The sequence below is a fragment of the Panthera pardus genome, unplaced genomic scaffold (genome assembly GCF_024362965.1).
Source record: "Panthera pardus isolate Hobbes unplaced genomic scaffold, ASM2436296v1 HiC_scaffold_24, whole genome shotgun sequence".
Taxonomy (NCBI): domain Eukaryota; kingdom Metazoa; phylum Chordata; class Mammalia; order Carnivora; family Felidae; genus Panthera; species Panthera pardus.
The window spans coordinates 106,137,956-106,159,935 of NW_026526810.1; the positions used below are offsets into that span (position 1 = coordinate 106,137,956).

A 21,980-nucleotide genomic window follows, 5' to 3' on the forward strand; every position below is an offset into this window, starting at 1 on the left:
ACCAAGCCATCTTATAGAAGAATCCTCTAAAAAAGTAGAGCTTACCTATTTTTATCTCTCGGAAGCTTCACATTTTAAAAAACTAGGGCGGACAGATACAGTGTTTTGCTCATTGGTAAATAAAACTCCGGTCATGGTATTTTCAGTATCTTATTGACCTGCCTTTAAATAACTGTTACTTTTCTTGCTGGTATTTTAACATAAATTCTTAGCAGTTGAATAAAACTTAAGAAGGACTAAGGATTGGTAGAAACGACCAAGTACTGAAGTATATCCTAATGTAGAAAAATTGTAATTCAGTGTTCTCACATTAGATCCAGTCGTTTGAAGCACGTGGCGTTTACTAACTTATTAACCTATATAACAACAATATATGGCTTCCATTTATTGAATATTTACTATGTGCCGGACATTATGTTAGGTACCTCACATTGATTATCTCACTTCATTCTGGTAAAAATTCTATAAGATAGGTGTGATTTTTACCTATGAATAAATGAAGCTCAAAAGTTTAAGTAACTTTCCCAAGGTGCACAGTGTCAGAGTCAGAATTTGAACCCAGTTTTATTAAACTCCAGAGCATATGCCTTATATTATAAAGAGAGAAATGGACTTCATTTTTATTCATACTCCTAAAAATGAACATTTGTTCTTGAAAGAGCAGGCTGTGATTTGACTGTATAAAGCCATTGTAATTGAAGGCATATAGTATGTGATTCTCACCAGTCCAGATGAAAAGAGGCAATACAGAAGGATATGAAGACAAGGTTAGCAAATACTCAGTAGAAGGCTGCACTGTCTGATCATCGCTACAGCATAGCTAGAGACCCACAAGCCTAGCTGACACAACAAAGACCTTGGAAAGGTCGTCTTTGCTAATAGAGTACTTCATTTCTTTGCCTGACCTTGCCATCATGCTCCACCTCTCAGCCCTCAATTAAACTGCCATTGGTATAGGATTTATAATGTGGCCCTGGTTCATTCAAGAGACAGTGACAGAGGTGTGGCTGAGAAGCTGGACAATAAAGAATAGAGACAGTTTCCATTTCTGTTCAAATTAGGGTGGCAACAAAATCGTAGCTGACCCTTGGGACAGACCAAGACAGTCCAACGAGATGCTTATTCCAGATACTAAATGCCTAGTACCCTTTTCAGAAGGGAGGTTTCCTCTGAGTGACCAGGATGCTCACAGTGTTTACGCATCATGGGAACAAAATCTTGAGAAATGATTGTGGCGTGAGTCATGTTGTAATGTTCCAGGAGAGAATCTGTAGTGTATTCTTCCTTCAGGGTTCTAAGCAATATAGTAAACTTTATAAGTGAAGATTTTTCAGGAAAAGAATGGTTTCTTGGCTGAATCAAGTGCCACTGTGTGGCAGTGGATCATATGGATTTGAAATGTCATGAGCCTTATTTTGCGTAGGTAGGATTATATTAATTTGTGTTTTAAATACATAGTGAGATTGGAAGTTTTTTGTTGGCGTTCAATGAATTTAAAAGAACAGTGTTGTTCCTTTACAGATGAATCTTATTACAGTTTCACAAATTTGGAAATAAAACTCTGACCTTGAGTTAATAAGGAAGACGCTGTAGGCATTCAAATTTTAAATTACCGCTTTTATTTAGCACTAGCAATGTCTTGGGTTGTGGATATAATCCTAAAAATTGAAGTTTGACAAAATGTGTTCCTATGCATCTTAATTCTCTCTGGGTAGACTTCTGTTACTTAGCTAATACGACAGCACCTCTCAGTCCCAATTTACTCAGCATTGAGAAAGAATTGATTGGTGGTTTAAGCTCTAAAAGAAGCGTGTTTCCCGTTTTCTGTGTTTTCAGTGACCTATAGGTTTTGCTAGATATTCTGGCCTAAAGATAAAACTGATGAAAGTCGGAGCTGGGGTTTTCCTACCTGTGTGCTTATCAGTCCTCCCCTGAACCACAGTCTGTCTTTTGAGAGCTCTAATAATTAATTTGCTCTCTTTCTTCTCTCTTCCCCCACCTTCTCCCTGTCTGTTCACAGGTTATCTTGACGAATCAAATTACAACGCATCTAAGTGGAGCCCTAGCTTCCCAGGCAGACCTGGTGTCTCCAGCTGATGATTTGTCCCTGTCTGAAGGTAAGGGATCTGTCCTAGAGGGGCTGAAATCTGACACTGACGTACAGTCCCACGGCCTCTCCTCTCTGCCCCATGTTGCGCGGGGAGATTGGGCTAACAGGCCCTGACCAGTGAACCTGGCCAGAGCCTGGAGGTTTAGCTTAGCCAACTTTCCTGGCATCCAGTCCCTTCTATTTGGAGAGTCTCTTGCCCTGTCTCCAGAGGCGAGCTCCCCTTTTCATCTGAGTGAAGCACCCTCATAGACATCCATCACCTCTACTTTGAGCCTTGTCACAGCTCCGTAGGTTGCTTTGGGTCCTTAGTATGAGGGCTGGCAAACTGCTGAGTGGCTTGGTTTTTGAGATTGATGCTCACAGGTTGGCTTTCCTGGTGGTCCCATGGCAATGTAGCCTTTTGCTGGTGCTGGGTGCTTTGGGACTGGCTGAAAGTGTATACCGGCATCATGTGCTGGAGATGGGGCATTCCCAACCAGCTTTACAGAAAGATTAAGAAAAACTCTCCACGTCGGTAAATCTGCAAACTTTTCTCCACCCTCCCATGCTAGCAAAGGTCAGGCTGGCTATGGTTTACGTAGCAAGGGGAATTACACCACTGAGCCAGTGGGTGGTTTCTAGTTTTATTGAAAGTTCTTATGTGACATTTTGGAGCTCTGCTGGTTGTGGGCTGGATAAATGTGCATTAGCTGTGACAGATCCCTCTGTGCTTCCATTTTCTGCGAAGTCTTCACGAGGGAGCAGATGGGACTTGCAGGCCTGGTGAGGCTCCTGACTTCCAGGTGGTCTTGCATGGATTGGCCGCAGTTTACCATCTCGAGAATTGGAAGGACCACAGCCCTTGCTTCTAGGTGTTTTCAGAGTGAAAACTAATTACTTGGGGGCAGCTGGGTGGCTCAGTCAGTTAAGCGTGACTCTTGATCTCGGCTCAGGTCATGATATCATGGTTCATGAGATCAAGCTCCGAGTGGGGCTCGTCTGTGAGGAGCCTACTTGGGATTCTCTGTCTTCCTCTCTCTCTCTCCCTCCCTCCACTCACACACATACTCTCTCTCTCTCTCAAAATAAATAAATAAACATTAAAAAAAACCTAATTACTTATTTTTTAAAGTTGTAAAATGCCCTGTGTCCCCTATTTCCACATTCAGTGATGTTTCATCTCTCCCCCCACCACCTGGACCGAAAACCCGAATTGTTTACTCTTCTTCCCTCCCTGTACTCCTGTCATCTAGTCTTCTTGGCTCTTCTTTCCAGATAATATTTTTTCCTCTGTCCCCTGTTCTTTGTAAATTTTTAAAAAAATGTTTATGGATAGTATACATTATTTTTAAATAGGCTCCATGCCCAGTGTGGGGCTTGAACTCATGACCCTGAGATCAAGAGTTGCATGCTGTACTGACTGAGCCAGCCAGGCACCTCTTCTTTGTAATTTGCATTGTGATCAGCTGACTTATTAAACTCACAGTTAGATTATTTTTATAGATCCCAAAATGGCCTCCCAACTCTAGCCTCGCTACCAGTTCCATTCTGCCATCACCAAATTAAACTCTCCGAATCTGGCTTCCTTTTACTGTGTCACTTTCCTACTCGGAAATCTTGGAGTTGTTTTAGCTCATTTCCTGAGAATGGGCTAAAATCAAGAAGTCACTTTTAAAATATTCAGGTGGTTTGTTAGCTTGAAATCAGCCAGGGTGGAAGGATTTACACCATGGGAATCAGCACATGCTAAAAATCAGGATTTTTTTGCTTTTCTTTTCTTTTGTGTGGATCAGTTTCCAAAATACCACTAGAGACGGTTAATGCTTCCTTACCCCTCACAGTCTGCCCTTTTCTTCCTGTTCCCCTTGGTTCTTGCCAATGTCCTGGGTGAACTCCTATACCAACCATGTTGACTTTCTGCCCACCACTCCCCACTCCTGTCTCCATGCCACTGCAGAGACAGCATGTTCCATCTAAAATAGCATTTCCCTTTTTCACTTCTACTGCTTCCTTTCTTCCCAAATTCCCTGACCCCTTCAAGATTTATTTAAAGGCCACCACTTTCACAAAATCCCCTTGTTTGTTCCAGTCTGCTCTGGTCTCACTCCTTCTTCCTCCTCTGTGACCCTTCTACCTGTTCTGCTTTCTAAAGAAAAGGTCTAGGAAAACTAATTTAACTTTTCATGTTTTCCTGACTAGATTGGAAGATTAAAAAAAAAGACTTTTTTTTAATGTTTGTTTTTGAGAGAGAGAGAGAGAGAGACCCAGCACAGAGCAGGGGAGGGGCAGAGAGAGAAGGAGATAGAGAATCCAAAGCAGGTTCCAGGCTCCGAGCTATCAGCACAGAGCCCGACACGGGGCTCAAACCCACTAACTGTGATCTCATGACCTGAGCTGAAGTTTGATGCTCAACTGATTGAACCACCCAGGTGCCCCTAGATTGGAAGATTTTTTTAAGGGCACCAGCTATCTTGTATTCTTTTTGCATCTATGGTTGTGCCTAAGTGACTAGAAAAGTTCTAGGCTTATAGTAGGCAGTAAATAAATGCTGAATGGATACCAAAGTAAATACCTTGTAAACAGTAACCATGAGACTCACACAAAGCACCTGACTAAAAATTGTGATTTATTTCATTCATACACACACACACACACACACACACACACACACACACACTCATTTAGTCAGCCTTGAGGAGAAAAAAACATTTTTTGTTTCCTTATTTAAAAACCAGCAGTGGGGGGGTGGCGGGGCTAGGTGGCTCTGTCAGTTAAGTGTTGGACTCTTGATTTTGGCTCAGGTTGTGATCTCACAGTTCATGAGTTTGAGCCCCATTTCAGGCTCCATACTGATGGTGCAGAGTAGGCTTGGGATTCTCTCTTTCTCTCTTTCTCTCTCTCAAAATAAATAAACTTAAAAAAAATGATAAGTAATAGTACTTTGCTTTGTCTTGGCTTTCTTATCTTAAGCAAAGAAGAGGAACAAAACAGATACAAAGGAAATTGTTTTGGGGCTCCGGTGTAACTGCTTCCAGAAAATGGTAAAGGTGTGTTCAGGGCAAGGGGAGACTTACCCGCTCATCCTTTGACAACTTTTTAAAATTATAAAATCCTAGGGGCAATGGAAATAATTGATTTTTCTAGAGCTTTCCTTTGTATAGCTGAGCAGGTAAAGAGGCTATAGAAATATTTTTTCCTGAAGTCTATAATGAAGTTCCTTGCCACTAAACTAAAATGGACAATTTTCCTAGAACATTTATACCTACCTATTCAAATACATTGCAATGGTTGTTAATGCCACTATGATTAACAGGTATAAATTATTTTGTTGTCTCCAGCATCCCATGTATCAACTTTGACATTGTGTTATTAGCTCTGTGATCTTGGGCAGGTCTTTTGATAACTTGGGTTTTTTTCTATTAAAGGACAGGCTGGATAAATACAACATTGCTGAAGTCTTTTCTAGCTCTACCGTTGTGAGATCACGATGTGGGTCTGAAGATCAGGAGTATTCACTTGTTGATGGGGTTTTAAAATTCTGATTTATGGTGTGGGAAGAATGGCCTTGTATTTTCCTAGATTAAGCATAATAGAAAGGATCTTCAGGAATCTTAGCATTGATACTTTGGCATACTTGTAAGAGCCTCCTCTCCCCACATTGCTCTCTCCTGACTCTAAACAATTCCTGTCTTGTCTGTCTCTTGCCCTCTCTGCCTCTCCCCCACACAGACCTATACACAAGAAGATGTGTGTGCAAACTTGTGAGAGCGAGAAACACACCGATGGGGTGAGCTCAGGGTCCACCCTGTCCTGTAATAGATTTCAGCTGCAGAGCAGAGGGCACGGCTTAAACAGTGCTCCCTTGAAAACGGTTGTAGGGTGAGAACAAGCGGCCAAGAGCAGCCAGCGATAAAATGATCTGAGTTGACCTAAGGGAAATACCCAGCAGGGGCCAATTCAGGGAAATGAAGTCCCTTCTGCTCTGATGCAGAGCAGGGAATGAATATAAGTGACCTGGCCCAACTGAGAGATCTCTTCCACCCCAGCGGATCCTGTACTATTAATATCTGCCAGCTGCAGGCCCAGAGCATCCCCCTGCTGAGATCAAAAGAGCCCCTATCTTAGCTGGAACAAGGTCATCTTCACAGAGCTGTAAAAGCAAGCCCTGACTGGCTGCAAGGACCTCTATGGGGGAGGAGAAGTCAGGAGATGGGGAGGTGCTCTCTCACGCTCCTTTAATCTCAGCTGACCAGCTGTTGCCCTCCCAGTGTTTGTAAAGTTGAGAGTTCTTTGTTTTTGTGTTGCTAGTTTTTTTTCCCCCCCTTACTAAGTTTGTGGCTGGCTTGTTGCTTGGATCATGTGGACGGAACCATGTTCACTGCTTGGGTCCATGGTATGATTCCCTTCATTGAGGTTTCTTCCACTCTTGAATTATCCAGTTCCCAGGTGGGAGAGCCCAAGAAGAGAGAAGCAGACCCCAGAGGTCAAGGACTTTCTCCGCATTGCTCCTGCCCCATAGCATTGTGCTTGGAGAAGGAAAGAGAGCACAAATTGAATTTTACCTATTTTGTTAGAATAACTTCTCATAGGTACAGTGTGCTTGTCAATTTTCAGCCTGCCTTTCACAAGCATTATTTCATTCTGTGGGGAGAATGGAACCTTCAAGACTTATGCAAATTGACCAAAAATCATCGCCCTATGAACCTAAGGGTGGAAATCCAGATTTCTGGTTTTATAATCTACATTGTTCTCAACCAGTCTCTGTGAATCAAAGTGTTTTCCTTTTTAGTTTTTTGTTTTGTTGACAGAAACTCAGGCAACTAGATTATTACGAAGTCGAGTGACTGGTTATTGACTAGGTTATTGTGACTGTTTTGTGGCCACGGACATGTTTCTTAGATGCCCTTGCCAATTCTTCCTGGTGGTCATCGAAAATACTAAGAGTGACTGGATCTCAGTCATAGGGAATATCCCTTTTCCCCATACTGATCAGCAGAGAAAGGATCTAACAGTCCAGCTGGCCCAAGACTCCATGCGCTATTCTAAAGTCATCTGGGATTTGGGCAGAAGGACTGGGCTCCTGTCCACACAAGCACAGTTGGTAGGTGAGGTTGACGTATGGTGACAGTGGCTCCTGTACAAGATTGAAGCTCTGCTCAACCTGCACCATTGGCTTTCTCTCCTCTGATGACTTAATGGGATAGCAGTAACTTCAGTGTGGTGACACAGCCCATTTCAGGAGTCCCAGACAGCTTCATGGAAAGGAAGACATGATTAGGCTGCCATCCTGGCATTTCTAGCGTCTGGCATGTTAGTATCCTCTTATCTGCATTAATAGTTTTTGACAGATAATAGCACTTGAAAACTAAAAATTAAAAGTGCATGGATGGGTAAAGGAAAGAACTTAAGAGAAAAAGTGGTACTTACTAGAACCAAGAGTGGTTTCTAGTTTTGGTATTGGAAGCCTTTCTATTCCAGTTGAATTGATGGCTGATTTCATGTGCAAGAGAAAGTATTTTGGGATTCATACTCCTCAAGCAACCATCCCTGCAAAAAGCTGGAGTCCCTTTGAAAGATTATATGCAAGTGCATGGCTTGTGTCTCTTTCAAAATAAATTCAACAAGCAAGAGCAGCTCAGAATGGTTGGGGCGAATCAGGGACTTATGGTTGTGAAAGAAGCAGACTTCAAAGCATGGTATGAATTTTCAAGTTTTATTTCCACTCTTGCTTTCCAGCTGGATCTGCTCTGGATTTACTGCAGGATGTTTGAAAATGTGGCTCCCTGCTAATCTCAGACAGTTGCTATGATCAATGGTTTCTTTCATTTCCGATAAAAAACACTGGTGTTTCTGCTTAAATTGTGTGTACTTTCAGCTTTATTATTATAGTTGTAATTTATTGTCCAGCATTACCCAAATTTGTAATCCATTAACCACAGACTTTGGGGTTGGTTGGTCAAGTTAGCAGAACGCTCTCCATACTTTAGCTCCAAGGTCCTCCACAGCCCAATCCCAAACTAAGAATGTGCACTGGTTGGGGTAGGACCATGTACAAAAGAGTCTGAGTGGAGCAGCCTTAAAAATCCACTTCTCAGGGGTATGGTGCAGGTTGGCTGTAATTATTGCTTTGAAAACATAAAGTGTCACCGTGTGCCTATGAGGTTAACATTAACAACTGTGATCAGCATTGTTAACATTAACACATCTATATAGCATTTTAAAATGTCCTAAAATGATGAATCACTTAAACCACCTCAAGCAACTGAAGCATGAAGGAGAGAAGGGAATTACTCAAAGGCCACACAATAAGCAAGTGGTGGTGGTGCTGGTGCCAGGAACAGAAGTTAGAGCCCCTCCCATGAAAGCCTGGATTTGGATACTGTTGCCTCTTAGGAGTGTGTTTTGGATAAAAATGGTTAAGGGTCCTAGTGACCTTTGACCTTTTATCCCCAAGCCACAGGACATATATCAACACACACAACCTCACATGCTTCCATTCACAAGGGACACACCACACCTACCCATGTCCCACCCTCCCTGGTATTCAAGGGTCCATGGCACTTAGCTGAATGTATATTACTTCCAACAGCTGTTCAGATGCCACAAAAGGCCTAATTTATAGAAAAAGATTAAAAGCACTAAAACCCTGTGGTGTTTAGCTAAAGAAAGCCTACTTATTATTATGTGAGGTAGGGGCAGCTAGAGTTGAGAGAGGATGGACACAGCATGCAAAGGTCTGACAAGCTATAAATCTCAAAAGGGACAGGAGCTTGTTAAAGATGTGCAGCAGGGAGACCAGGGAGTGACAGGACCAAGGAAGAGGGATCAATAGGAGGAAGGGAACACTGAAGTGAGTCACCAGGAAGTGCTTCTTGGTCAGGAGCTCTGTTTTGCTAGCAATAGTTTGCCAAAGAGAGACATATTGGAAGCATGAGGTACGTTACGATCAAATTAGATGAACGTCAGAGAGCTTTCTTGGGGGACAGTCTTTGAGGTGGTTCATGGGAAGGCTGGGCTAGATATTTTGAAAATATTTTACTCTTATCCGCAGACTTCTTCACTACTTAGGATTTACTGGCTAATTTCCCAGACCTGCACATGTTCCCGTTACCATCTCAGTGTCATGAAGGCAGAAGGGACAAGAACACCAAAGCCAGTCTTGTCAATTGCTTCAACTACAGAGATGATGGGGCCAAAAGCCCAAGAATGAGATGCTGGGGAGTTGGGGGGGTGTGATCCCAGAGGGGTTCAAATTGGAAGGATTTTCTGAGGTCAGATTTGTGTTTACCATCATCAAAGAGAATTCTGTACCAAATATGAGAAGCCTCTAGGTCAGAGATCATAAAGAAGGGAAGAATGGCTGATTTCTAGGAGTGGTGCCCAGAGGAGAACTTAGTTTGCATCGTAATGTGGCATGAAAAACCCAGAATGCATTTGTGATGTTTGCTAGGATGTGGGGAGGATTATAACAGGGTCTGGCAAGGTGGTCTAGCCCAAGGATGGTCCAGCTGATCTCTGACCTAGGTTCAGTTCTCTCTGAGGGCTTTGCTTTTCTCCATTTTTCTGATAAGCCACTCAATAAATACTGGTTGGATTAAGCTGCATTTCATTTGGTCATACTGACATTTCCTATGCAATAGCTGCATTCCTGCATATATTAGCATAGTTTTAGAGCTATGGCCCCTCCAAAAACAACTTTTTTGGCTCAATGAAGAGACTTTAAGTGCCTTCCAACCTGATGATTTTGTGAGTTGTAGAGCCCCTGCTATATGCACTATGTTAATGTTATAGGAAATTCAGAAATGAGCAAGATATGGTCCTTGCCCACAAGATATTTACAGTGTAGTTTGAGAATAGTTCTAAAGGAGAACATTATTAGGTAGAATGTGTGTGGTGCTTTCAGACAAGACGGTGTGCACCAAAGCTTCCAGGATTTCGGAAGAAGAACACATCTCTTTCAGCAGAGGGGAATCTGAAGGGTCCAGGGAGGAAAATATAGGAGATAGCACTTGAGGGATAGAAAGGATTTCAACAGGCAAAGATGAGTAAAGATCAGGAAATGCTATGAACTAAGGCATTAAGTTCAAAATGGGCCATGTCCTGCCCGTATCTCCTGTTACTCTCCCCCCTATCTATTCTAGCCTCATAGCCCACACTCTTGTTTCTCACATTCACCAAAGTGTTTCTGCCTCTGCGCTTTTGCATTTGCTATTCCCACTGACTGGAGCACTTGTCCATATCCCCTCCTTGGCCTCCTTTTTCACTACATTCAGTGTTGCTCAAGGGTCCTCTTCTCAGAGAAGTCTTTCTTCACCTCTCTATCTAAGATGGAGCCCCTAGCCCCATCCCATCCTCTTCTTTCTTCCAAGCCTGCTTTAATTTTCTTCATTGTCCTTATCACTACCTAACCTCATATTATAAATTAACCTATGGGTTTACTGCCTGCCTCCTTTGCTTTCATATAATCGCCTCAAGGGCAGGACTTTGTCTTGATCACTCCTGTATTCTATAGTTCCTGGAGAGTACTCAGTAAATCTGGGATCTGTGTTGTAAGAAAATGCAGGATATGCTGGGAAGAGGGCAAAGGAGCCTCATTTGCCTGTGGTGGTCATTTGTAATAAATCTAGAAATGGGTTGGGGCCAGACTTTGAATGCCAGACTGAATTTAGATTTTATGCTAAAATGATCATAGCTATGCACTCTCAAGGTTATCTGGATGAGATGTGTAGGATGGTTAGGGATAGGGAGATTGGAAGTAGGGAGACAATGAACTCATTGAATATCTAGGGAAGTGGAGCATCCATTGTGTACCTGCAGCTATACTTAGTGCTGAGAATACAGAGATGGAAAAATGACATTCTAGATAGAGGGCATATCATTACCAAAGATATGATGGGAAGAGCATGGTCATGTGAAGAGCTGAAATAATTCCTTATGACTGGGAGTATGGGGGAGGGGGGTGGAAGTAGGAGAAATGCAAGGGATGAGACTTGAGAAGTAGGCAGTGTGGATCGTGGACATCTGGCATGCCACATTAGGGAGTTTATGACTTTTCCCAAAGCCCCTGTGAGAAGAATGTGAAGATAATCCATTGGCAACACGTCATTTCCTTGATCAACATGATTGATGAGGCTTATTTGAGTGGCTGAGAATGTTTCTCTTTCCTCCCTTACAGTTCCATGTGCATCCCTTCCAAAGCCACATGCTCAATCAAAGAAGATGGATGATCTTTCCAGATAGAGTAGTGCTGTTCTTTAGTCAAGGATATAGAGTGGTTGTGTTTCCATACCAGAACCTCTATTCCAGTGGTTCTCAAACTTCAGCATGCATTAGAATCACCGGGGTGAGGGTGGGGTGGGTATTAATGTATACGTTGCTGGGCCCCCACTCCCAGAGCTTCATTCAGTCAGGAGAGGGGCCAGATAATTTGTGTTTCTAACAGATTCTCAGGCGTTGTTGATACTGCTGGTCTAGGGACCATATTTTGAGAACCATTCTTTATTCAGTGGGTTTCTTATCTGTGTTAGGCACCAAGAATACCAAGATGAATGTGTCTCCATCTGAGCTCCCAAGGAGACTAGTTAAAGAACTTTGTCCGACTGAGCAGATATCATTGTAAGTTTGCTTCTAAAAACAGGTGTGTGTACCTCTGTCAATCCCATCAGTCACATCCATTCTCCGAATCTTCTCCTTCTTCTTTATCAACTCATTGCTATTACTTACCTATTGCTAGTCTGTGCTTTTGAGCCAATACATTGTTTAAAAAAAACAACAACATTTAAAGACATTTTTTTCCAATCTCAAATAACCATCTGATTCCTCTTAAATTTTTTTTTATATCTACAGTCAACCCTAGAGTTTCTCTTCAGGGATGCGATAGATCTCTTCCATTTATCTGGAATCTACTACCTATTCTAAATAATTATAATCCAGTGAGACGTGAGGCCTAAGCTTACTTATATTTAAGTCACCTCCTATTCAGGGACATGTGGCCAGCACTTAGCACAAGCTATATCCCATGGTCAGCCATCATTTACCACTGCTTAAGACAAGATAAACCAGAGAAGCCAAGATGGCAGCTGGATAACTGAAATATGTGTACTGGAGAATTCTATAAGTTCAGTTCTTTCCACAATTTATGATATGCTGGAACAAAATTACTCCCTACCTTCAGGAGAAGGTCTGAGTTTGATGGGTTAAATGCAGATGTGTGCGTGTGTGTATGTGTGCGTATGCTAGGGAGGGGATTCTGTGTTTCAGTGGAAGACAGTGAGGTCTTTCTGGATTGTGATGTTGATTTTCTTAACCATGTTTCTAAACTAATAGACCCACACAAACATCTAAGAGAATCTAAGTTTTTTTTTGGAAGTATTACTTTCAGCCATAGAGGATGGATGATAGCCCAGCGGGCTAGGGATTAAGGGGACAAATTTCGTTTTGTTTTTAAATACAATATATAGATGAATGAGGCTAGAAGCAAGATAACTTAAGTGTTTCTAAGTGACAAAAGAACATGCCTCCCCGAGATAAAATAAATAATTGAAATATTTAAAAGTAGAGCCCAGGAAACAAACCTCAGTGAATAAGTGGTTGATGGAGCTTAAGGGGTAGATCCAAGGCCCAACCAGAAAGACCCACCTTGACCTTTCAGGGATCAAACTGCAACCAAGGAAAATAGCTTGTACTTTCACAAGATGATACAAAACTCAGGTAATCAGAAAAAAGAAAAAGAAAAAAATCTTGTCTTGTGGTCATTAGAAGGTAAACTCTTTGGGGCCCTTGAGTGGCTCAGTCAGTTAAGCATTGGACTTCGGCTCAGGTCACGATCTCGCAGTTTGTGAGTTTGAGCCCCGCATCAAGCTCTGTGCTGACAGCTCAGAGCCTGGAGCCTGCTTCAGATTCTGTGTCTCCTCCTCTCTCTGCCCCTCCCATGCTCATGCTCTGTCTCTCTCTGTCTCTCAATAATAAATGTTAAAAAATCTTTTTTAGAAGGTAAACTCCTTGAAGGTGGGAATCTTTGTCTCTTTTGTTCGCTACTGGATCATCACAGCCTACGATAGTGCCTGGTAATAGTAGTTCCTCAATAAATATTTGATGAATCAATGAGGCACCTATGGCTGCAAAGTAGGGGCAATCAAAGAATTAGTTGAAGCTTTAGATGTGTACTTACCTTAAAGAAGCATGAAACTGCTATTGTGATTTTTCTCACTGGACATAACATATATGCTTTAAAATTCCTCTAAAGTGTGTTCAACTTTATGTACCTGCACTGAATATGTGTGATAAATAACATTAGGCAATGCAGGGAAAGTGTCAGAAGGGAAAGAACAGGAGCTTAATAACTCTGTTTTTGAAGGGGAAATCTCCCACATTGACATCAGAGTGGTGACTGAAGTAGTTTAGTCTGATATACAAAAAGGATGTTTATTAGGGACCTACTATCTACTAGGTCCTGTGCTAGGCAGATGCTAAGGGCTAAAAAGCTCTTTACAGAGACAAAAGCTCTTTACAAAGCTCATAGTCAGGAGGGGGAAAGTGTGATGGATGAGTAAGTGAAGTGTGCTGTGATGGCTGTAGGTGTAGGATATCACTGTGGAAAGCGTGCATGAGTCCTGGTTTGGGGATGGAAGCTCTCTAGGAGAGCTTTCCAGTGAGGAGACACTTGAGCTGGATCTTGAAGGATCAGTAGCAGTTCCCAAGAGGAGAAAGAGGTTGGGAAGGGGGCTCCTGGCCTAGAGAAAAGCCCATGTTATGGACTAGAGGCAGGTGCCATGGGGGACCTATGGGAGGGGTGCTGTGGCTGGCACAGAAGAGAGTGGCATGAGGTCCGTCTGTCGAGATTGGCAGTGGCCAGGTTGTGAAAAGTGTTACCCATCACACTAGTCACTTTGAATTCTTTCCTGAGGGTGATGGGGAGCCATTGAAACAAGGAAGAGACAGGATTATTTTGTGGTTCAAAGAGATTTCTCAGGGAGCAATGTACAGGTTACAGGGAATGGGGATGAAACTAGAGAGCTTGGGTTTTGATCTCTTTGAGGGGAATCACTTTTGGGTGGGAATGGAAACTTTGTAATAAGCTTTAACCGTTCTAAAGTCTGGGTGGCCAGATCTGGTTTTGATTTCTCACCTCATCAACCTGGGAGAGATTTCTTTGGTGCATCAGGCTTCTGAGTAGCATCAGGTGAGTCTTCCATTTATCAAGGCATTTTATAATTAGAAATGGCTTATCTGTAATTCTTTGTTAGGTGGTGAGAGAAAATAGTAAATTATTTAAATGGCACTGTGGGAATTAATCAATGTTTTGTGCTCTTTTTGCTAGTGATAATAATATTGAGTGTTTAATATGTACCAAACTAAGCATGAAAAATCTCAGCCGCTTTGTGGGGTTCCATGATTGCCTCCATTTTAGAAACAAAGACACTGAAGCTTGGAGCATTTACATAAGCTGCTGATGGTTAGCTAACTAGTGATTAGCATGGATTCAAACCCAGGAGTCTGGCTCCAGAGTCTGTGCTCTTGACCAGTATATTATACTCAGTTCTACAAGATGCTAATACAACTACCCTGCTGAGTATATGATCATGTATTTCTGCCTGCCATTGCCAGAGTTGAGTGTCCCATGCTAAGTGGTATGATAATTGTGGCCACTTCTTTGTAGGCACCCTGAAATCTGTTTACAGACAGACCTTAGAGCAGAGGTGTTTTTAACAGTAGATAAGTCACTGCATTTCAAATTAGGAGACCTGTGTTCAGCAACCAGCTCTGCCACAAACCACCTGTGTTATTTTGAGCAAGTCACTTAACTTCTCTGGGCCTCTGTTCCCTCGGCCACATATTGCATTAGGTGATGCCTTTGTGAAGTTTCCTTCTTTGAGGGGCAAATCGATATTTCTTTTTCAAGTTTCAGACAAACTTCTCTGTTTCTCCTTTAAAGATGAACAAAGCAGAATGGACTGAAGGTTGATGGGGGCTGGGGGAGAGGAGAAAGTGGGTGATAGGCATTGAGGAGGGCATTTGTTGGGATGAGCACTGGGTGTAGTATGGAAACCAATTTGACAATAAATTATATTAAAAAAAAAAAAAAAATTAAAAAAAAAAAAAAAGATGAACAAAGCAAACCCCAGGCTGGACCAAACCCTCTATAAGCATTTTAGCACATCTCTTTGTCACTGTCACTATTATATTGGTTATGTAGAACAGCAATCTTCACATTTTTTTTGAATCCACAACTCATGGTTTTTAGGCACACGACCCCAAAATATGTAAAACTGCTATCTCTAAAATGTAGAACTACTATACTATTATATAAAACACACCAGAAATAGAGGTTTTAAAAAATGAAATAGATTCTAACATTTTCTTCCCACATCGCAATGAGTCATCATCTATATGCCTGCCACTGATGTCATGGGGACAGTTCAAATGTATCCCCTCCTTTTCATTGCAAAGCTCCTTACTGTCCCAAAAAGAATGAGAATCAACCTAAAACTTGAGCATTGGCTCCATTCTTTCAGTTGTTCATTCATTCACATATGAAGCATCTATAATATAAAAACTTGCTAGGTGTTCAGGGGATAACAAGAAAAAGATCAGGGTTGGCCTCTACCCTCTAGAACATAAAGGTTAATTCTAATTTTTGTCAACCTTATCTTGGAATCCTAGAATTCCTGCATACGGTAATGGAGCCAAACCTTACATCTAAACAGGTTGTATGTGTTGTGCTACAATGGATAGGACAGGAAAAGATAGGAAAGCCCAGAAAAGTGGTCCACACACAGTGAAAATCACACTGAGCATAGCACTTAGTGAGGTACCAGGATGTGGGAGGCAGATTGTAAATGTGTGGGGCACTCATGGAGAGGAGAGACCATCAGGACCTTTGGGTGTCTTGGGCCACCATCTTAGGGTATTAGGACACCATGAAGATGACTCCCTGACCAGTCTGTCCTGAGTCACAAGGTATGCAGGGCCCTATATCAGCCAACAGACAGCCTCCATCACTCATAAAACTACAGGCTGTAAATCAGCCCCATGTTTCACTGAGAACTGGCCTGGATGGCCAAGGTAGCTCTGTGCAGCTTAGCACCTGTGGTGGGTGACTGTTTTTTTTGGCCAGCTGTTTCATGAGCACCACATCAGATAAACTGCACTTGGTTCCTATGCTCACTCCAGACACAAACAATTAAGCACATCCTGCTGGAATAGTCATGTTAGGGAACCTGGCTTTCCTGTGCTGATCATCTGGTTTTCCTGTCCCTCAGGGTCAGAGTTTGGAGATGCTGTAGAGGCAACCTTGAGAAAGCTGTTAACCCTTAAAAGGGGTTTAGCTGTTCATCAGCAAATATATTCAAAAACGGTTTGCAGCCAAAGCCTTACCATGTATGGCAGTTTTCAATAATTATCAAAATCATAATTTCATTAATTTTGTCCTCTATTCAGAGCTGGCTTAGAGAAGTAGGAGATTGCAATTATGGATCATTTTCTGGTTTTGTAACCAAGTTGCATTCTCAAGTTGAGGGAACCATCTTGCGCTTCTTAGTTTATTCATCTGTGTATGGGGGTAAAGTTACCCATGCTGCCAGTGAAATTTCACAAACAAAACCTCATGTAGTTGGGTTCCCAAGTTCATGAGAAATCCCTTTTCTTCATGAGAATGCACAGATCAGCCGAGACTAGCATGACTAATTCCAGAACGAGTCCAAGCCGAACAGCTCTCTGGAGGAGTCCTCTGCAATTAGTATGCATGACCCACTAAGGCCTTTGCCCAACTAGCATTGGGAGCCACGATGGGCACGGCGCAGTGTCATCTTGATATTCTGCCCTACTGATAAACATTCCTGCAGTTCTAAGCGTATATGCAATTGGTAATGAGCAGGTGTTTGGGAAATCTTTGAAAACATGTAAGTTAGTAACGCTATCTCTTTGGAAAGACGTACATCCTTAGAGGTGAAGTTCCAGGGGAAGGGCCTGGTGGAGAAAGAGTGGGAATATATTGATCACTGGAGGACAGCTTACAGTATGCCAGGCAATGGATTGCACCATCAGGAAAGGAATCTAGAAAGGTGAGGAGACTCGTGAGAAAGAAAGTGACTTCTGCTGACAGATCACTGTTGTTCAGACTCCATGAGGATGAGAAAGGAAAGCCAAAAACCTACATGACAACTTCTTTGGGGTTGGAAAAAAATATTGATTTTTTTTTCTAGCTGGAATTTGACAGGGTCAGTTCACGTCTGGGTTTTCAGCACTTAATACAGGGCCCTTTTGTCTTGGGAGGCGGCTGGACTGGTTTTTCCTCCAGGCAGGTGCACAGAGGGCGTTTATTGTAGCCTGAAACACAAACACCAAGCCCCTAGGCCCTGATCCACACACTCTCCAGTGTGGCTCAAGGAAATAAAGTGAACAATGTCTCTTGCAACAGGCTAGCACTGTAAATACCACTCCTGAATGAAATATTTCTTAAAACTTTGTATCCGTAACTCGATCATCTCTTAAAACTTAATTATATGTCGGGGAAAAGGAAGCTATTGGCTCCTCCAGCTGTCCAGGTTGAACAAGAGCGCACAATGGAGCATATCCGATTCGCCGCCTTGCTTAGGTAATCAGATTAATATCTCCTGAATTGAATTTACCCTTTTGATATGGAGTCTTTCAGCTGCCTTGTTTCACATCTCAAATTCTGACAAAGCTGTGCGGCCTTTGAGTAATTTCCCTGAAATCTATATGCGGGAAGCCTGTTCTCTTTCGAGCACTTTTTGGGACTTGTACCAATTAAATCTGTTTCTGGCACACTTTTAATGGCATACTTTCCCCTGAGTCAACAACTGCTCCAAAATCTGAGGTCATTTGTTTAATTTAAAAGCAAAGGTTATGAAACAACCATTTCAGGCTTCACCAGCCAAGCCCCTGTGGCTTTGAAAGGGGTGATGAGACAGGGGAAAGGCTAATAAACTGGATTTCTTACACACAAAATAAATTAATTACCGTGTTTCTGTTAAATCAGTATCAAACCAGGTTTGTCCACACCCTCTCTGCCAACCTGGCTGTCCCTTTCTCTTCAAACACACCCCCTTCTTCTGGGACTTTCATCCTCATGATTGAAGTTCACCCTCTTGCTGTTGTTCTCGCAAAACAAACATCTGGAGTGGATTTTTGTCAGCTGGAGTTGAGAGAGAACTGTAAATGATGCGGTGATTTTTTTTTCATCCTTATTAAATTTATTTATAGCCAGTCTGAGGCCAGGAAACATGTTTTTAAATGGCTAGAGCCCTTGATTGGAAGTTCTCAAGGAACACACAGTGGATGGCATTTTCCCCCTTGCCATTTTCTGAATAATACAAGGATAAAATTACATAATTCCCCATTTGGGTGGTTGGTTTTTTGGGGTTTTTTTGTTTTTGTTTTTGTTTTTGTTTTTCCTGAAGAACCCTTCATTAGGACATTTTGTACGTCAGAATTCTTCCATTGTATTAGCTTATCCAATATGCCTTTTTTTCCATCAGTGAGAGAAAAGGGAATGTAACTTGTGGGATATTTTTGAATAATTACAGTGATAGAGAGTGAGTTGCTGGTCACGTGAGACATGAACCAATGGCGTGGGTCTTTTCTTTTGCCAAAAGAATACAACTTGGATCCAATTCCCACCTTTTCCACTTCACAACCTCTAAAATCTTAAAGCTGCAAATCTTAAAGAATCCCATTCATTTTCTCGTTATTTAAGATAATAAAAGGCTCCACAAGGGGCTTAGGAAAATAATTTATAAAATACTTTGCTAGACCCTTAGACCTTATTAAATCACAATGCCTTGGGGTTTATATAATTATTTAAGAAACAAAAACATTCTAGAGGAGGCTGAGTCCTCCTCTAGATGATGATTTTTTTTTTTTTTTTTTGAGATCCCTTCCACTTCTATGATTTGAGATGATTCTTTGATTTTCTTTCACTGTCATTAAAGAAGAAGAAGAAGACTGTTTGGGAATGAGGTTTGTTACCCACAGGCATTTTCTTGTCCAGAGAAGAGGCTGTTCTGCTTCCTGCCACCCAAGCCAGTCATTCCTCAGCCTGAACAATAGGGTTTAATGTTCTCCATCTTGCTAAGCATTAGTCTCTGTTGTTATGAAAGTGAATTGAAACCAAACGCACTTTCTATTGGACAAGCTGCTATTGATCTCAGCTCATAGACAATCCTGAGAGGGTGCTTATAAAACAGAGGGAAAAATCCTTGCTGTTGTATCATAACCCCAGTTATCTCCCTCCCAGGCCTCTGAACATATCTCTGATGCTGCATCGTTCGATTTTATTTCGTTCCTGCCACTTGAAGATTGGTGTTCCATATTTAGTTCTTGGAAGTGTTCACAGATTCTTTAGAGAATTATCTTGCTAATGGACTGGGAAGGCTATTCTTACAGCAAGACCCTTCATTAACTAAGAGGACATAAAAGATAGCTCGTGTTCTCCACCAAGAAAGACAGCTCTGTTTCATCTGTCTGATGGGGAGCGTTTGAGACAGAGCAGCCTCATCACATGTGGGTTTCTGCTGCCCACTTTCCAGTTATTAAAGTAGAAGCCGACTCAGTGGCACTGGCCTGGCAGAGAAATGAGCACAGTGAGGTCATCACTCATCACCAGCTTCATGATGCAGAGGGCCATGCATTAGAAAATAGCAGGCCCAAGGGGAAAGAGCCATTGTTTTTTAGTCAGGAGAAAGGAGAATCACAGAGAGGTAGAAAGAGGTAAAAGGCAAAGACCAAGCAAGCCAGACACTAAACAACACTGCATCTTCCAGGAGCCAAATAGTGCCTGCTAGATTTAGCTTTCATTGTATTTGGAGATGAAAATCAGAGGGTAGAGGAAGGTACCTGGAGAATAGTACTGCAGGGCACTCCATGCTTGGGGTGTGGATTTCTATGTCTGCACTTAGAATCTTCCACAATATTTTCCCAACAATAATAATAATAAAGATTGTAATGACTTTTACTAAATCTCCCTAAAGAATGCAATGTAAAATGTTGCAACTTGTGGTAGAGTCAGGATCCCTGCCTAAGTTTTTGTGAGGGAACTGACACAGAGCCTCTGGTGTTGAGCACTAAACAGTTGCTCTAACCAAAAGAAAGGAATAATCATGGGAAATGGTTATTCTAGATGTGACGCTCAGGGAAATTGAATAGAATGTGATGACATTATATAAGGAATATTCTTAGACATGCCAGGATATTGTATGAAATCAACTGGAGTGGCTATCATGGGAAACATAATTGGATTAATATGATTTTTTTTGTAAGGTGTTATTTTATTTCTTTTATTTATTTGTTTGTTTGTTTTGAGAGAGAGAGAAAGAGCACGAGCCAGAGAGGGAGAGAGAGAGAGAGAGAGAGAGAGAGAGAGAGAGAGAGAGAAAATCCCAAGCAGGCTCTGTGCTGTCAATGCAGAGGCTGACACGGGGCTCGATCCCATGAACCATGACCCGAAACCAAGAGTCAGACACTCAACTGACTGAGTTACCCAGGTGCTCCTGTCAGGTGTTATTTTATTCTGCTATATTTTGTGTTAGTTTGACACCATTGTCAGGCATGGACATCTTTCATTTATATTCCTGTTTTCTATAATTCAAGGCTTTAAAACTTAATTAGTTTTGAATCAGCTGGTTGCCTCACAGAGGCGCTGGGGAGACTTGTGAACCTCATGAGGTTGCCCACATCTGTCCTGTGTAAATGTCTTCTTCCTCTGGCATCTTCAGTTGGGCACAAGGAAGATCAGACATCCTGATCACTCTAGGATGGAAAGGATTACATCATAACGTTGTGGGCTGTTTTCCCCTCAGGCATCCAGAAATGATTTCCTCTTATCACCTGATGAATTTTTACATGTTTTACATTTTCATCCTCTGTGCTTGTGCTTTTCATGAAGTCACAAAGCCTGTAAATTACATAAAACATCAGAACACAACATATTGGACAACTCCACGCTATTGTCAGAACTATTACAGGTCTGTGTGCTTGAGGTAAGCCCAGTCGGGCTGAATGTGAGGGGGAAGAGGGCAGTCTTTTAAATGAGCAAGTAGATGATGCCTTTCCTTTTGCTTTTTCCCATCTAACACCTTTGTGAGCCATTTCACTTTCCTCTCACAGACTTTTCCAAGACATTGCAGTCATGGTGCAGCCTCTTCTGTGGAGAAAGTTTGGGCCATGTTGTTCCCCCGGCTGGGACCTGTCTATCATCACTGTATTGGAGATGTACCCCACTAGTGGTACATTTCTTCCAGTCCCTTGTGCCTCCTCATCTCCCATTTGTCCAGCTCTGTACACCTCATCTTGTTATGCATGACACTCATTCCCTCCAGAAGGTTTCTGTGTGTGGAGGAACGCAGCGGGGAGTGTGGTGACATGTCCACTTTGTTAACTGCAGCCCAAGACATAATCTAGTAGAAAAGGAAAGACATGACAAGGTCAACAAAACCAATTTTAACAGACTACCCCAAGGCAGCTTTGTCTGAAGAGGAAATAATTACCAAAAAAATGAGACTTAAGTAGGACATTTGGGAAGCAGACAATGACTGTTTAATTTAATTAATTATTTTTTTTTTCATTTTTAAAATGTTTGTTTATTTTTGAGAGAGAGAGAGAGAGAGAGAGAGAGAGAGAGAGAGAGAGAGCATGAGCAGGGGAGGGGCAGAGAGAGAGAGGGAGACATAGAATCTGAAGCAGACTCCAGGCTTCGAGCTGTCAGCACAGAGCCCAATGCGGGGCTCGAACTCATGGACCACGAGATCATGACCTGAGTTGAAGTTGGATGCCCCACTGACTGAGCCACCCAGGTGCCCCTATTTATTTGTTTGTTTGTTTATTTATTTATAAAGTTTATTTATTTTGAGAGAGAAAGAGCAAGAGAGCATGA

General features: G+C 42.1%; 1 protein-coding gene across 8 annotated transcripts in view; it reads left to right on the forward strand.

The window, feature by feature from the left end:
• RAD51B (RAD51 paralog B) overlaps positions 1 to 21,980 on the forward strand; it is a 640,680-nt gene that overhangs the window by 409,112 nt on the left and 209,588 nt on the right. For all 8 annotated transcript variants that reach the window (XM_019451449.2, XM_019451443.2, XM_019451447.2 and 5 more), the window contains one exon: positions 2,021 to 2,117. In XM_019451449.2, coding sequence (XP_019306994.1) covers positions 2,021 to 2,117 — 97 coding nt within the window. The remainder of the gene's footprint in view (positions 1 to 2,020; positions 2,118 to 21,980) is intronic.